Source organism: Puma concolor, chromosome B3 (genome assembly GCF_028749965.1).
Source record: "Puma concolor isolate L17-30 chromosome B3, mPumCon1.1.hap2, whole genome shotgun sequence".
Taxonomy (NCBI): Eukaryota; Metazoa; Chordata; class Mammalia; order Carnivora; family Felidae; genus Puma; species Puma concolor.
Window position 1 is genome coordinate 31404673 of NC_141672.1, and position 16953 is coordinate 31421625.

The window sequence follows — 16953 nt, forward strand, 5'->3', positions numbered from 1 at the left end:
AGTATTCCTCTCACTCGTAATTGGGAGAAAACTGTGTATCAGTCTATTGGAGGTTAAGTGTTTTTTTTTTTTTTTTTTAACGTAACCATGTTTCTAAAACTGTGCTATACATATGACTAATACTTTATGCCATAAAACTTTTATAGCAATTCATTCATTAGTGTATATGCTAGGCTATCGTATCAATTCCACTAGGCTACCATAGAGTAATCATATTGCTGCTGCTTCATCATCAGTGCATAAATATTATCCTTGTAAATAAATATGCATTCCTTTTCACTTTTGCTGTCTAGTGTTAATAATACGTGTGACATCTACAGTGTTTTGTATCATGAGACAAAGTTGGTGTAGGTACTGACCAATGATTAATCATGTAAGCAGACAAGGTGGACTTACAGTACAGTACCGTAAATGTACCTTCTCTTATAGTTTTCAATATTTTCTTTAGTTTTATTGTAAGAATACAGTATATAATACATACAAAATATTTGCAAATGACTATGTTATTGGTAAGGCATCCAGTCAACAGTAGGCTATTAATAGTTATATTTTGGGAAAGTGAACAGTTATACACAGATTTTTTACTGTACAGGGGGTTGATACCTCATACCCCCTTGTTGCTTAAGGGTCAACTGTAACTAATTAAGGGATAAACAAGATAAAAAAGGTGTAAACTGTGACATCAAAAACATAAATTGTTGGGGGGGTTGTAAAAATGTAGAACTTTAGAATACTTTTAAACGTAAGTTGTTATGAACCAAAAGTAAAGTGTTATAAGTTGTTATATGAAAACCTCATGGTAACCACAAAGTAAAAACCTAACAATAGGTAACGCAAAATATAAAGGGAAAAGAATTGTAGCACACCACTACAGAAAGTCATTAAACCACAAAGGAAGAGAGCTGAAGAAGAAAGGAACACAGAGGAACTACAAAACAGTAAAAAGTGTATTAGCTATCAATAATTACTTTAAATGTAAATGGACCATATTCTCCAATTAGAAGACACAGGGTGACTGTATAAAAAAAACCACAACCCCTCTATATACTTCTGTATATGTCTATATGCTTCTTACTTCAGAAATAAGGACTCACACAGACTGAAAGTTAAGGAATGACAACAGATATTCCATGCAAATGGAAACCAAAGGAAAACTGGTATAGTTATCCTGCTATCAGACAAAAAAGACTTTAAAACAAAGACATATAAGGATAAAGGGGCCAATCCAATAAGAGGATGTAACATTTGTATATATTTATGCACCTAACATGGGAGTACCTAAATATATGAAACAAATATAAACAGACCTAAAATGAGAAACAGCAATTCAATAATAGGGGATATTTGTTAACCCACTTTCATCAATGGATAGATCATCTAGGCAAAGTCAATTAGGAAATATCAGCCTTAAATGACACACTAGGCCAGATGGACTTAACAGCTCTATATAGAACATTCCATACAAAAGCAAAAGAATGTAATTCTTTTCAATCACACACAGAACATTCTCCAGAATGGATCATATGTTAGGTCACTGGTCTTAATAAATTTTAGATGACTGAAATTAAATCAAATATCGTTTCCCACTATAATGGTATGACACTAGAAATCAATTATGAGAAAAAGGAAAATTCACAAATACGTGGAGACTAAATAACATGGTACTGAACAACCAATGGGTCAAAGAAGACATCACAAGAGATATCAAGAAATACTTTCAAAAGAATGAAGATGGAAATACAACATACCAAAGCTTATGGGATACAGCAAAAGCAGTTCTAAGAAGCAAGTTCATAGTGACAAATGCCTGCCTCAGGAAACATCTCAAATCAACAACCTAATTTTACAACTGAAGGGACTAGGCCCAAAGTTAGTAGAAGGAAGGCAGTAGCAGATCAGAGTGGAAATGTATGAAATAGAAACTAAAAAAAACCCAAAGAGACAAAATATAAAATTAACAAACCTTTAACTAGACTCACCAAGAAAAAAGAGAAGACTCAAAATCAGAAATGAAAGAAGAGACATTACAACTGATACCAGAGAAATACAGAGGATCTTAAAGAGACTACTACAAACAATTGTACACCAGCAAATTGCACAACCAAGACAAAATGCATAATCCCCATAAACACACAACCTACCAAGACTGAATCATGAAGATTATGAGACTGAGTGCTGCCTGCTATGCTAAAAGGCATGAAGAGTGAACCATGAAGAAATAGAAAATCTGAACAGACCCATTACTAGTAAAGAGATGGTTGGGAGGTTTGTGTCTACTGATTCAACCAAAAGCCCAGGAACAGAGGACTTTACTGGTGAATTCTACCAAACATTCAAAGAAGAATTAATCCTTCTAAAGCTCTTCCAAAAAAAGAAGAAGAAAAAGGAACACTTCCAAACTCATTTTATGAGGCTAGCATTACCCAGATACCACAATTAGACAGGGACACCGTAAGGAAAAAAATCACAGGTCAATGTCTCTGATGAACATGGATGCAAAATTAGCAGACCGAATTCTGTGATACATTAAAAGGACCATATACTATGATCAAGGGGGATTTATCTCAGGGATGTAAGGATGGTTCAACATCCACAAATCAATCAATGTGATATATAACATCGACAAAATGAAGGATAAAAATCATATAATCATCTCAATAGGTGCAGAAAAGGCATCTGACAAAAATCAACATCCACTTACGATAAAAACTCTCAAAATATGGGTATAGAGGGGATGTACTTTAACATAATAAAGGCCATATATGACAAGTCCATAGCTGACATCACACTCAATGGTGAAAAGCTGAAAGCTTTCCCTCTAAGGTCAGGAACGAGACAAGGATGCACACTCTTATCATTCTGATTCTATAAAGTATTAGAAGTCCTAGCCAGAGCATTAAACAGAAAATAAAAGACATCCAAACATGAAGTAAAATTTACTATTTGCAGATGGCATATTATATTAGAGAACCCGAAAGACTCTGCCAAGAAACTCTTAAGAATTAATAAAGGAATTCAGTAAAGTTGCAAGATACCAAATCAATTCTCAAAAATCTGTTGCATTTCTATACACTAATAACAATGTATCAGAAAGAACAATTAAGAAAACAATTGTATCAAAAGGAATAAAATACCCAGGAATAACTTTAACCAAGGAGGTAAAAGACCTGTACACTCTAAGCCATTAGACATCGATGAAAGAAACTGAAGACACAAACGGAAGGTATTCCATGCTCATAATATTGTTAAAATGTCCATACTACCCAAAGCAATCTACAGAGTCAATGTGCAATTCCTATCAAAATTTTAATGGCATTTTTCACAGAAGGAGAACGAGCAATCTCAAAATTGTATGTAATTACAAAAGACTCTGAACAGCCAAAGCAATCTTGGAAAAAACAAAGCCAGAGGCATCACGATCCCGGATTTCAAACTATACTACAAAGCTATAGAAATCAAAAGAGTATGGTATTGGCATAAAAACAGATACATCAATGGAACAGAGAGCCCAGAAATAAACATATGCATACACGGTCAATTAGTTTATGACAAAGGGGCCAAGAATATCCAATAGGGAAAAGATGGTCTTTAATAAATGGTGCTGGGAAAACTGGACAGCCACATGCAAAAGAATGAAACCAGAGCACTATCTTAAACCAACATAAAAAAGTTAACTCATTATGGATTAAAAACTTGATTGTAAGACCTGAAGCCATAAAACTTCCAGAATGTTTTCTTCAGTAAGCTCCCTGACATCAGTTTTGATGATGACTTTTTGGATTTGACACCAAAAGCAAAAACAAACAAGTGGAATACCTGCAAACTAAAAAGCTTCTGCATGGCAAAGAAAACCATTAACAAAATGAAAAGGCAACCTATGGAATGAGAGAAAATATTTGTAAATCATATATGATAAGGGGGTAATATCCACAATGTATAAAGAACCATTACAACTCAAGAGCCAAAAGACAATCTGATTAAAAAAATGGGCAGAGAATATGAATAGACATTTTTCCAAAGAAGACCTATCGACGGCCAACAGGTAAATGAAGAGATGCTCAACATCATTAATCATTAGGGGGATGTAAATCACAACCAAAATGAGGTATCACTTCACACCTGTTAGAATGTCTATTATCAAAAAGGGAAGATACAAGTGTTGGCAAGGGTGTAGAGAAAAAGGAATCCTAGTGCACTGTTGGTGGGAATATAAATTGGTGCTGCCACTATGGAAAACAGTATGGAGGTTTCCTCAAAACAGAGCTACCATATGATCCAACTATCCAACTATTCCTATGATCTGGAAATTCCACTCTGGGTATTCACCTGAAGAAAATGACAACTCTAACTTGAAAAAAATATACTGTACCCCCATGTTCACTGCAGCATTATCTATAATAGCTAAGATGGAAACAGTAGCTAAATGGACACCTAAGTGTCCAATGATGGATGAATGGTACACACACACACACACACACACACAGCGGACTAATACTCAGCCTTAAAAAATGAAATCTTCCCACATGCAACAACATGGATGGGCCTTGAGGGCATTATGCCGATTGAAATAAATTGGAGAAGGACAAATAAGTCACGGGGTTTCCTGCAATGTACCACATGGTGACTACAGTTAATAACTGCGTATCTGGAAGCTGCTAAGAGACTAATGTTAAAAGGTCCCATCAAAAGAAAAAACAATTTTGCAACTATGCATGGTGACAGATCTTAACTAGACTCACTGTGGTGATCATTTCACAATACAAACATCGAATCATCGGGTTGTACACCTGAAACTAATATAATGTTACATGTTGGTTAAACTTCAGTAAAAACCAAAATGAAACAGGTAACACTTACGGTCTGGCGAGGCTGACCGTCGGTACCTGTGGGCTGGGATTACAGGTGAGAGGCTGAGGGACGGGTGGCTAGCAGAGAACCTGAGCATGCAAGCCAGACTTGCTCCAGCTACGCCTCTCTGAGCAGATGGAGTGGCCCCTCTTTCTGGGGACTCACCTCCCTCGGCAGGGCTGCTCGGCGGCGGCAGAAAAACCAACTTACCATGCAACGACTTCATTCCCAAGGTGTAAGAAGGCCTCCGCAACGGAAGAGACTTGGGAAGAGAAGGGTACGTGCTACTGAAGAGGACGTCATTGGGCAGGGCTTGGTCCAGAAGTGAAGGCCTTGAGGTGAAAAAGTGCTCCCTCTGCCCGCTGTAAATGCTCTCGTCTGACAGCGTCCGGTGCAAAGCCCGCCTTGAGGTGGGGGTGGTAGGAAAAGGAGACTGAGGAGAGGAGAGCGCATGGAACTGAAAAACAGTGTCGAGACAACAAGAAGTAAATTTCTCGGGTCACACACCCAAGTCTCGGATTGGGGACGGGTGGGCGGACGAAATCACCGCTCTTAGACACCACCTCCCCCTCCGGCTCCACCATCTCGGTCTACGTCCTTCAGAGCCAAGATGGGAGTTCCTGGCCATCCTGTCCTCAAGGCCCAGCACGCGGCCTATGGCCTACTGGTGCTCAGCACACAATTCAGGTGTGAGATTAAGCAGATTCATCAGGACTGTGTCACGGTAAGAACAAGATGATGATCAGACACATGTGAGTTTTATTTGAGTCCCGTGCCATTGACCGAATCTGAGCCCAGCATTTCTCAGGATTATTACGAGGAGTAAATGCAAACACTGGACTGGAGTGTTTATCGGTGCTATTAAGTGACATCATGGTCCCCAGGGGAACAGCCACAGTGCCAGGAGGTTGTCCCCAGAAGCTTAGCAGGTGATGCCATATGCGCTGGGCAACAAGAGCACTGGACCGTCGTGATCTATTAACTCTAGTAGCAGGTGCCTCTTGATAAACATCAATTACTAATACATTCAATGAGTTTTAAACATTATTTTTTAGGATGGATTTCTATTTATGAAATTAAAATAGGGAAGCCATCTTAAGTGACAAATATTTATACAGGTATATACAAATGGCTGACATTCCACAGAGCTGTTCTCTCTTTTGCCTTTGTCACCAGATTCGATTTTACTTGAGATTCTTCTGCAAAAAGTGAACTTCTGAGAATCCCATTCATTGCGAAACAACAGATATATTAACAATGTTTGAATATCCAGCCCGAGAGCCAACAGAGTATTTGGTCTATCAGCAATAAAGCTACATTTATTCCATGGCTCTCAGGCTAGTGTTCACTTTGGCAGGGAGAACAATGTGGAGGACAGGTGAAGACGTGAGTAGGAGGGCTGAGTCATAGCTGGCAGAAGGCCTCTGTGGGACTTTCCGTGACACTCTGAAGAGGCAGAGGGATGATGACACAGCCACGTCTTCTTTCAGGACGCTGAGAATAGAGCACACACTCAGGTTCACTCATGGGCTCTGTGCCTAACATGCTTCTGTTCAACAAACCAAGGGTTAATCATGTCAAAGCTGCCCAGGAAATGGTGTGCACAGCTGCTGCCTAAATGTGAAAAAATTATTAATCCAACACATTGCAAATGAGCCCCAGGAGTAGCCAACTGTGTAGAAAGTGTGCTCACTTCTAAAAACTCACGAGGAGTTAAATGCAAGGTACATCTAAGCTTGCCTAGAAAACTAGAAAAACTAGAAAACTAAGCTGCTGTGATAAATTCTGAGTCTTTAAGTACAGGGAACTGGGTATGGAAATGGTGATTTCCCTTTCCACCTCAAAGAAGAGTGGGCATCACGAAGGTTAAATGGCTTGCCGATTACAATTTTAAAAACTAAAGCCAGATTCTCTCTTCTGTGTCTGCAGGCTTCTAGGATGATCACATAAGGTTCTGCCAACCACACCAGGCCCCGGGTCTCTCCATTCAAACACTGGTCCCTTTTTCTTTTTTTTTTTTTTTTAGCACTTCTGGGTTCAGCAAAGGGATTTCCTTTTCCAGTGAGTATCCCCACCCTGATGGTTTCACAGGACGGTTTTCCACCAATTTTAGTTTTAGCCTCTTCTGGGGGAAACATTAACATACTTCAAGGCAGTGAACAGCTCCCTTCAAGGGATCCTTTGAGCAGCACGCTTTATTAAAAGTTACAACATCCTGCACTCAAATGGGAGGCGGAGTAGGTGATGGAAGGAAGCAATCTGTCTCGACGCTTTCCACCCATTAAAAAGTAGTCTTGTTCCCAACACACTGGGATGTCCCCTCACCCCATCCCTCTTCAACTCCAGTCTTGTAGATATGCACACCTATCTGGTTCTGAGAGCGCCCTCTGCCGGCCTCGCACAGTGCTTGTGGGGTGGCACCCAGTGCCGCCCGCCCTGGGAAGGAACCACAAGGGAGTCAACGGCTGACTCGGAAGGGATCTGAGAGCCCATAAGGCTGCGGGGTTTTCAAAGTGCTCCAATGGATCCTATGGGTTTCTCACAGCGTCACTGCCTGGGGAGAGGAGATGTTCAGGTGGGACCCAGGAGCCCAAGATACCCACCCCTCCCATCAGAGAAACTGTGTTCTCAGTTCTACATATTGGGCTTCCACGCATACTTTTATTCAAATTCCTGAGCTTTAAAATCACCTGGGCACCACCGCTCTACTCTGGGCTGGTTTCAAAGCTGAGGAACAAGGCATCTAGCTCCACGTCAGTCTCCTGTTCTCTCACTCTTTCTAGTCCTCCTGGCTGCAGAGAAATGGGTTACCCACACTTGCAATAAGCAAGCAGTGCTTACTGGTGGCAAAGCAGGCCCGCTGATTTGTACTGTGTTCACTTGCGGCTGTATGCAGCCCTCGGGAAAAATACGGTTATCCCAGCTCTGTCCCCCAGTGAGGTTTCTTAGAATGTTAGAGCTCTGCTATTTTCCTTTCCTTGAGCTCCACAGCAGCTGCTGAGGCCGTGCAGCCACCTCTCTCTGAGCCACAGCCTGCCCGGCAGAGTCTGTCCCGTCCTGCAGCAGACATCATATGCCCGGGAGTGACCCTGTCATTTGATATTAACCAGCGCTCCTAAGTAGCACTTGCTGTCCAGGAAAGCTGATGTGGTCCGAGTGGGTTCCAAGGATCACACAGCCCAAAGCTGGCCGCTGCTGGGACCCTGACGAGGTGGCTCGGGGCCTTGAGCCAGGCATGGCCTGGAAAACCTCTCAGGAGCACGCTGGCCTTTCTGACACAGCAAAGCCCTGGGCAGTCAGAGAATCTTGGAAAACACATCGAGCCACTTAGCTAAACTCATCTGAAACCAAACCGAAAAGGAGGACGCTGGAGAGAAAACAGCCTTATTTCCAGCCCTGCTTGCAGCCTTTCCCAGCAACAGAGGAGCACTTTCTCCGCAGAGGGTCTCATGGTGATACAGCCACGGCACAAAGAAAGTGAGCTCCTGTTTCAACTAGGAATGTTAAAATAATTCATTTTGGAAATAAAAGCCAAGAAATGGAAGAAAGGGAAAACAGACATTTGCTTTCAATTATTTCTACTGCATAAGTAAATCAAAAGAATAGAGTTTGCCCCTTTCCAAAAAAAAAAAAAATGTTAAGAGAACTGGAGGAAAGATTCCTTTCAGGGCAAGTTTTATTTTCCTCTAACCTCAAAGGAAAAATCTGAAATAATTTTTATTTTGAAACTGGTACTTAAACGTTTTAATATACCTCTTTGGGTTCTGATGGAAAAAGAAGTTTCAAGCACTATCTTTTGCAAGGTTGCTAAGGAAACCATTTGTACCCTGGGTGATGAGTCAGAAGTCTTAAGTGCTGGCTTATAAAACAGAAATTACAGAAATCAAGAATGGCAAGTCTTTAAAATGATTTATGATGTTAATGTTTATGTTAATAAATCTATTTCTCAGCAGAACTCCAGACTGGCCTCTGGAATACGTTTAATTTCTATAAATGCGGATTTTTAAGTTTAGGAGGTAAATCTGACCTATCTTGAGGAAGACACACACACACACAGAGGAATGTACGTGTGCTGCACACACACCAGAGTGGAGACAAAATCTGGGTGGACAAGGCCACGCCGCTCATCCCGCTGGGCATGGCACCCTGCACTCTGATCCCAGTTCGAGGACAGCAAGTGTTCAGGGAAATATGTAGCTTACATCTTCAATCAGTTGTCAGAGTCCCTAAAGTACACTGTCTAGTCACTTTAAACAGACTACCAGTCATTTGACTAAGAACCTGGAGAACAGAACATGTCAAAGCTTGCTGCCCTGACCTTCCTGGAGGTAGACTCCAGTCTCCTGGGGCTACACCACACACCGCAGACAGAAATGCCTTACGCTCAGAGCCAATTATGTTTGGGCCCCAGTCAGCAAACAACCAGCTCCGGGCCCTGGGAGTGTGAGATCGTGCACCTTCAAGAGCCTTGAGTAGGCTTCAGTGGTCCTCTGAGCTGAGGAGAGCAGAACAGAGCTGCCACGTGGGCAGGCAAAGGTCTGGCCACTGACACACAAACATACACCCTGAGCATGTGCTTGGGAAATGAAGGGGAAGGAGGCTGGGTTTAGAGAAGGCATTTCTCGACTGTAATTCTGGGAGGGAAGTAAAGAGAACGCTCGGTGAAGTAAAGAGAATCTAGAAAGTTCTGAAGGTATGTGGTGTAGACCTAGTTTGCTGGGCTGAAGAGGTGGCTTTTGGGGGTGAGGGGGTGAAGAGAGTGAGTGTCCATCAGGCAGTTTCTCTGAGCGACGGGCCAGTATGTGGCACACAGCCAGTAGGCTTGCCTGGTGGGTCAGGGGAGAGATGAGGCCAAAGTGCAGGCTGCTGTGGGCACACAAGGCAGGACGTGAACCCTGGGCTACTTGTCAGGGGGAGGGACCCTTCGGACAGAAGGCACTAAAGCCTTTACAGAAAACTCTGACAAGAGAGACAAAGGTGCCTCTGCAGAGCTCTCAGAAGCAATGTCATCTGAGCTAATATTTCATCAGGAGCATGGCTGGTACACTGAAGAAAGCCTGGTGGCGGGAGAGACAGGTTAATCTAAAGGCAGACCGAGAGGTGTGGCAGCAGGGCAGAACACCCAAGCGTGAGCTCATTTTTGGGAAGGGGGTGATGGCGGGAGGTGGGCTCCACAGAAGAGGAGCCAGGAGCCAGCACTTCCAGGAGGATGTCCCTGCGGCGAGCAGCCCCATCCCGCTGGGCCTCTCTTACTGCCATTTACCCCGGGCTCTGTCCTGTACCTTAAAGTTCTTCTGCGATTCGGGAGTTGGGCTTTCCAGGTCGATGAGTTTCTTGAGGTCCTCCTCAATGGTGGACTTGGAGGCCGGCTTGGGGGACGCCCGGAGGTCCCTGGTTGAAGCACGCAGCCTGGTGTGGGCTATCTCATTGCCGTCGCTCTGGTGACGCCTGGAAAGAAAGGGAAGAGAGGGTAGCAGCCCAGCTGACAAGGTTGAGGGAAGCGGGCGATGGGCCCAGAGGCTATAAGTCAGTGGGGAAGTACAGGAGAGAAAAGGTGAATCTGCTGGGGTACCTGTTTGTGAAAGATACCACCAATCTAAACGCAAAAGAAAAAATTCTGATGACTAAATCACTCTTCTACGGGAAACTGTTAGCTCCACTAAGCCCAAATTAGCAAGACTTATTAATAAAAGACCACAGGCTATGAATCTCAAGTGTAAGTTTTGTACAAATACAAACAACATAATTGAATGAATCACGTAGGGTTTTGTTTTTCTTTTTTTTTTTCTTGCTGTACTACTTTGTCAAAAAGTTCTTTATATTCAGGGGTAGTCCCTTTCTAATACTCCCTCCAGTGGCTCCTGGCCCAGTTAAAGATGACATGAGAAGGCTATGATTAATATAATCAAAGGGATAGTGTCATCTTAGGGCCAAAGGGTCATTTATCCCAAAGTCTGTTCTTCAGACATACTCTCTTCCTACAAGATCGAAGATTCTCAAATCAGTGTTTTGCCACACATTTTATTTAAGGAATGAAGCAGAGAAATAACTGAAGACAGGTTTTACTCAGGAGAAAAGAAAAAAATCTCCCTACCAAACACCAATGCCTTCCCAGACCCCAGGTGGCTTCCTCTCTTGCAGGAAATTGCCCCAACCTTTTCTGTTCTTGGTCATGTTGAAAGCAAACCACTCAGGAAGAGAAGCAAAAGAGTTCTTACTTTCTTGTGTCCATGAATCCCACGGAGTTTATGGTTCCTTCGGGTTTCTTCCAACCAATCAGGTACTTGCTGGTTGCGCCCTGGCGAGGGTAGAAAGTCCTAGGACCAGACGAGGAGGAGGAGGAGGAGGAGGAAGGTAGGAGCTGTGAGGTGGCAGGATGGAGCTCTTCTTTAGGGGAGCTTCTGGCACTGGTGAAGACAACGGGGCTGGGAGAGTGTCGGGAGCCCATGGTGCTGAGGAGAAGCAGGACAGAGACAAAACGACCCCGGTGTGCATGCGTGCATCCCGGGGTCAGCACAGCGGCCGTCAAAGTGTCGTCCAGGACAGGAGTGATGGCCAGGTTAAAGAACAATGAGTATTTCATAAAACAGTAATGGGGATGGGCTGGCTAGCCAAAACAGTCTTGTTTTCTCGCTATAATTTAAATGTCTGCTGTGAAAATGAAACATGGTCACCGGGGCTGAGTCTGCACTTTGAGGTTAAAAAGCGAAAATAGTTAAGACTGTCAGGGACGCTCTGAAACATGCTAACACACTGAGGTTTGCTACGGTGAAGCCTGGAAGAGGCAAGTAACAGGCGAACTGGCAATAACAGGTGTAGCAGTCTCGGTGGCTGTCTGCTTTGCCTTCCTCAGAACCAGGGCTCCTGGTGATGCTCCCCAGGTCCAGGCTGAGGAAGGGACACGACACTGGATCAGGCATACAGTTCTCCACACATCCATATCCACGGCCAAAGGGGCACACTGAGGTCTCCTTCCCCATGGCATCTGGCATTAAGACTGATTCTCTAGAAAGCTGTTCAATGGAATGGAAACGGATCACTATCCTACACCATACGCAAAAATCAACTCAAAGTGGATTAAAGACTTGAACATTAAGATCTGAAACCATAAAACTCCTAGAGGAAACCACACGGGATAAGCTCCTTGACATCGACCTTGGCAATGATGTTTATGGATTTGACACCAAAAGCAAAGGCAATAAAAGCAAAAATAAACAAGTGGAAGTATTCGAATTAAAAAGCTATACACAGCAAAGGAAACCATCAATAAAATGAATGCAAGTCATATTTCTGGTATGGACACAATATCCAGAATACATAAAGAACTCCTGTAACTCAATAGAAAAAAAAATGTGATTAAAAATGGGCATAGAGGGGTACCTGGGTGGCTCAGTCGGTTGAGCGTCTGGCTTCAGCTCAGGTCATGACCTCACACTCCGTGAGTTCGAGCCCCGCGTTGGGCTCTATGCTGACAGCTCAGAGCCTGGAGGCTGCTTCAGATTCTGTGTCTCTCCCTCTCTCTGCTCCTCCCCTGCTCATGCTCTGTCTCTTTCTCTCTCTCTCTCTCTCAAAAATAAACATTTTTTAAAAAATGGGCATAGAATCTGAATAAACATTTTTCCAAAGAAGATATACAGATGGCTAACAAGTATGTGAAAAGCCGCTCGACCTCACTAATTATCTAGGAAATGCAAATCTAAACCACAATGAAATATCACCTCACACCTGTCAGAATGACTATTACCAAAAAGACAAGAAATAACAGGTGTTGAAAAGGATGTGGAGCAAAGGGAGCCCTTGTGCACTGGCTCTTACTACAATGAAAGTTGTCACTGAAGGTTTAGTGACCAGGACAGGGTCTCAAAGCATTTGCCAATAGCACTTTGTTGGTCAAAACCCAATGGTCCTGAACTGAATGAAGTATGGACTTTTCATAACGATGCATCAATACTGACTCCTTAGCTACAACAAATGTACCACAGGAACAGGAACGTCAGAGGACAACAATGGGGGAAACTGGTGAGGGGACGTGGGAACTCTCTGTACGGCTTTGTAACTTTTCTGCAAGTCAGAAACTATTCTGAAATAAAAACGCTTCTTACTTAAAAACTAAGCAAATGAACAAAACCAAAAGCCCCAAATCTTAGCGGTGCTAAGACAGGCGATACTACACGCAGATGAACGCGATCTTGAACCCCCACCTGCAACCTTACCTAAACATCAATTCCAGCTGGCTTGTGTATTGAAACACAGATCCAAAGATTCTGGACTATACCACGAAGAACATCTTTATGATAGAGGCAGAAGTCTCTTTAAAGGATCATAAAGGAAAAGACTGAACTCCATTGAAAGCAAGAACGTCTATTCATCAAAAGACACAGAAAAAGAAGATTTACAAAATACGGATCCAACAATGGGCTCCTCTCCAGAATACAGAACTCCTAAAAATCAATAGGAGAGACCACCATACAGACAAAACGGGCAAAGATCTGAAAAAGGAATTTCACAAAAGAGGATGTCTGAAAGACCAATACACGTTGGTGCTCAACATCATCAGTTAAGAGGAAAATGCGAATGGAAGTCAAAAGGGGAACCAGTACACCCCCAGCAGAATGGCTAAAATTAAAAGACTTCTGACATCAAGTGCTAGAAAGGATGTGAAGTGGCAAGTGTTACTTGCCACAATCTGGTCGTGTGACAAACTGGTTCGGTCTCTGCTAGAGTTGCACGTGTATCATATAACACAGCAGCCCCACTCCTAGGTATATACTCACAAGAAATGTACACGTATGTGTACCAAAGGACACGTACACGAATCTGTAACATCCAGAAATTGGAAACACTCCAAATGTGCAACAGTGGGATGGCTACAGGAGTTGTGGTAGGTTCTCACGACGTAAATATAACACAGCAATGCTACCTGCAACACATGGGTGAATCTCACCAACATAATGTTGACTTAAAGACACAGAATAAAACATATGGTAGGATTCCATTTATATAAACCCCAGAATAGGCAAAATGCGTGTGTGATTTTAGGATTCAAGACTGTGTTTACCTTCAGGAAGAGGTGGGAATGACCAGGGAAAGCAAGTGAGAAGAGTGGGGGGCGGGGGGAGTTTGGATGTTGGCTAAGTTCCAGTTCTTGCTTTGGGTGGTGATCCCATGGGCATGTTCACTCTGCGAAAATGCAAGCGGATGAACACATATGACCTGTGCCTCCTTTGGGATAAATGTTCTACTTCAATGAGAACACACCCACAAAAATACGTAAGTCAATGACCTGAAAGTACAAGCCCTACATTCCATGAAGCTTGGCCACAAGCAGGGCACAGAGGGGGTGGGAGTGGGGACAGAGCTGACCCAGCAGGTTTCCCACACTAACTGGGCCTTGTTAACACTTCAGATCAGGCTTAACCGTCTCTTTTATTTTTGTAACTAAGGAGGAGGTATCAGGCTCAAGCTTCAGAAAGAAATGGCCAGCCATATTCTGATTACTCTAACAAGTTTTCTTTTTCCCTGAGATTTTTGTAGCTAGAGAGGAAGGGAAAGAAAGGAAACAAATAAACAAACAAACAAAAAAACCCTTACAAGACCTCAAAGGGCAACATAAATTTCAAAACAATGCAATCTCACTCAGTTTTTACCTTGAATACAAAATTCCTCTATGAGTGCCGTATCTAAATCAATGAGAACAAAATAACAGTAGGTCTCTGTTATGGAAAACAGACTAAAAGTGGGTAGGTGAAGTGGGAAGGACATAAAGACAGAGGCAAATGAGCTCAGACGGTAGCACAAGAGACTCATGTTAACAGCAACACCCGTTGCCGAGCAGAGGCAGTGTCAACAGGAGTTTCTGAAACAGTAAAAGTGCAGCGTTTGGGGTCATTTGCCACAAGATGACAGGCTTGTGGTTATGTATTGCTCACTTAGGGACAACAGCTTATCTTTGGTTTGTAGACTTTCCCCACCTGAGTATATCCACCTCCTATGCACTTGTAACACAGATGTGAGGGTGTCTCAAGCCTCATCCGTGGTTATGATCTGAAGCAGATGCCCACAGAGTGAAAAATAAGTCAAAGTCTAACGTGCACACCTCTCATCGTGAATAATCATGTGCTTGCTTTGCCTTGATCAGCATCTACCAGCGAGTGCAAGTGTTTTTTAAATACTAGATCTGGTGCTCGCATTCTAGGCATGTTAAAATGCATACTGCAGGGCCCCACCCCAGAGATTCTGAGTTGGGGGTGGGGAGGGAGCACATCGGAATATGTACTTGCGACTCATTCCCAGCTGATGCTGTGGCCCTTTAACTCCTAACTTGAGAACTACGGTACCATTGGTGCATTTGGATCGCAAATATTGTCCCTTTCTGAGCAGCAAGTATCTTGATGTGATAGTATGGGAATGCAAAACCCTGGGGCTTTCAAAGAGACCAAATGTGTGGTCAGAACAAATAATTAGCCATGAGAATGAAGAGTAAATTGTATAGTCCATTAATTTACAAATCATTCCTCCATGTTTTTACAAAACAGCTACGCCCGTTTCCACCATAAGGTCCAGACTGCATGAAAAGGAAGTTATGGAAAAGGCCTGGAAACGCCAAAGAGAGAGCAATATATACAGCATATACCAGTTCTTTGGAGCTCTTTGCTTCCTGTGTGAATTTCATTAGTTCCGTTTCCCTGGGAGGCATTCAGTGAGTTTTTTAAACTAGATTATAAACTCTGTGAGGGCAGGGATTTTTCTTTGTGTATCTAACAATGCCGGAATACACTAGACACCCCGTAAAATACTCCATACGGTATTTAGCACGTATGGAGCGCATCATCTATCTTAACTTCTTTACCTTACTGACACAGTCTGTCTCCCCCACTTAAATCTATCCAACCCATAAGGGCTGGAATTTCTGTTTCACTGCTATATTCTCCATGCCTAATGGTCCCTGGCCATTGTAGACATTCAATATTTCATGAAAGAAACTGTCAAATAAACTAGCCATTCATTTTAATGTAAGAATTACATATGAAGGCTGTATTTTATTCATATTGTATTTAAAATTGGATGTTGCTTTATTTTTATTGCAAGAAATAATTAAATCTACACAGTATGCTTCTGTTTACAAGTGCATTCTTAAAAAGATAATTGCTTAAGACCACGGACCTAGATATTGGTTTTATCTGTGAACATGATGGCTGGCACTAGATCCCAGGTGTGAAATAGCAGCACACTTTTATTCATGGATGGTTATAATCAAGACAGCCCTATTAACAACTGATTAGATTTGGGAACAAAGGTAAAAGCAAAAAAAATGAATAATTCATTGGTAGTTCTTCCTTCTTTAAAGTATACAACTCACAGCATGAAGCAAGGTGAGCACTTTGGTACACTTGGCCTCTAACTTCAAGTAGGCACATGAGGATCACCTGGGGGCTTTCCAAACACACATTCTTGGGCCCTATTCCCAGAGATTCTAATTTGATAGAGCTGAGGAGGTGCCTAGGCGAATGTATTTTTGCAGACTCTCCCCTAAGTGTGCACACTGCTGGAGAACCACTGCTTGAATCAGCTGAATTATTCCTATTGTTATGACTTCATTGAAATCCAACTTCATATTGTCAAGATCAAGAAGGTGAAGCCATTGGAGCAGGGTTTCTCCAGCTGTGGACTATGGCCATCTGCAGGTATTGATATAAATGAAGATTCCTTGGCTTCTGTCAGATCTTCGGGAGCTCCAGAAATCTGTATTTTAACAAACTCCCCCCAAAAGGATTCCCATGTCCCTAGAGTTTAAGAACTACTGTGTTAGCGTCTCACCTCCTCTTGCTCTCAAATAGGTGGTCTCCTCCTTCCTCTGCAGCCCCGTCCCCAGGCCCTGCTGTTGGTGGGGCTCCTTGAAGCTGACCAACCCCGTGGGCCTCAAACCACCTGGAGGGAAACGCACCCACACACTCCCCCTGAAAATCTCTGAGGTGGCTTTAATTACAAAACAACTTCCTAATGTTTAGAAAAGACTCAGCTCAGAGAAACTATTCATTCTCTCTTAATTGTGTATTTAAGTTACAGCAAGAGGAATTTCAGATACACAGACACAGGATAAAGTTT

General features: G+C 42.7%; 1 protein-coding gene across 24 annotated transcripts in view; it reads right to left on the reverse strand.

The window, feature by feature from the left end:
* The window catches only part of SIPA1L1 (signal induced proliferation associated 1 like 1), a 366004-nt gene that overhangs the window by 11860 nt on the left and 337191 nt on the right, over positions 1 to 16953 (reverse strand). For all 24 annotated transcript variants that reach the window (XM_086709388.1, XM_086709371.1, XM_086709372.1 and 21 more), the window contains 3 exons: positions 11067 to 11300; positions 10131 to 10296; positions 5059 to 5305 (listed from right to left, as the gene is read on the reverse strand). In XM_086709388.1, coding sequence (XP_086565514.1) covers positions 5059 to 5305; positions 10131 to 10296; positions 11067 to 11300 — 647 coding nt within the window. The remainder of the gene's footprint in view (positions 1 to 5058; positions 5306 to 10130; positions 10297 to 11066; positions 11301 to 16953) is intronic.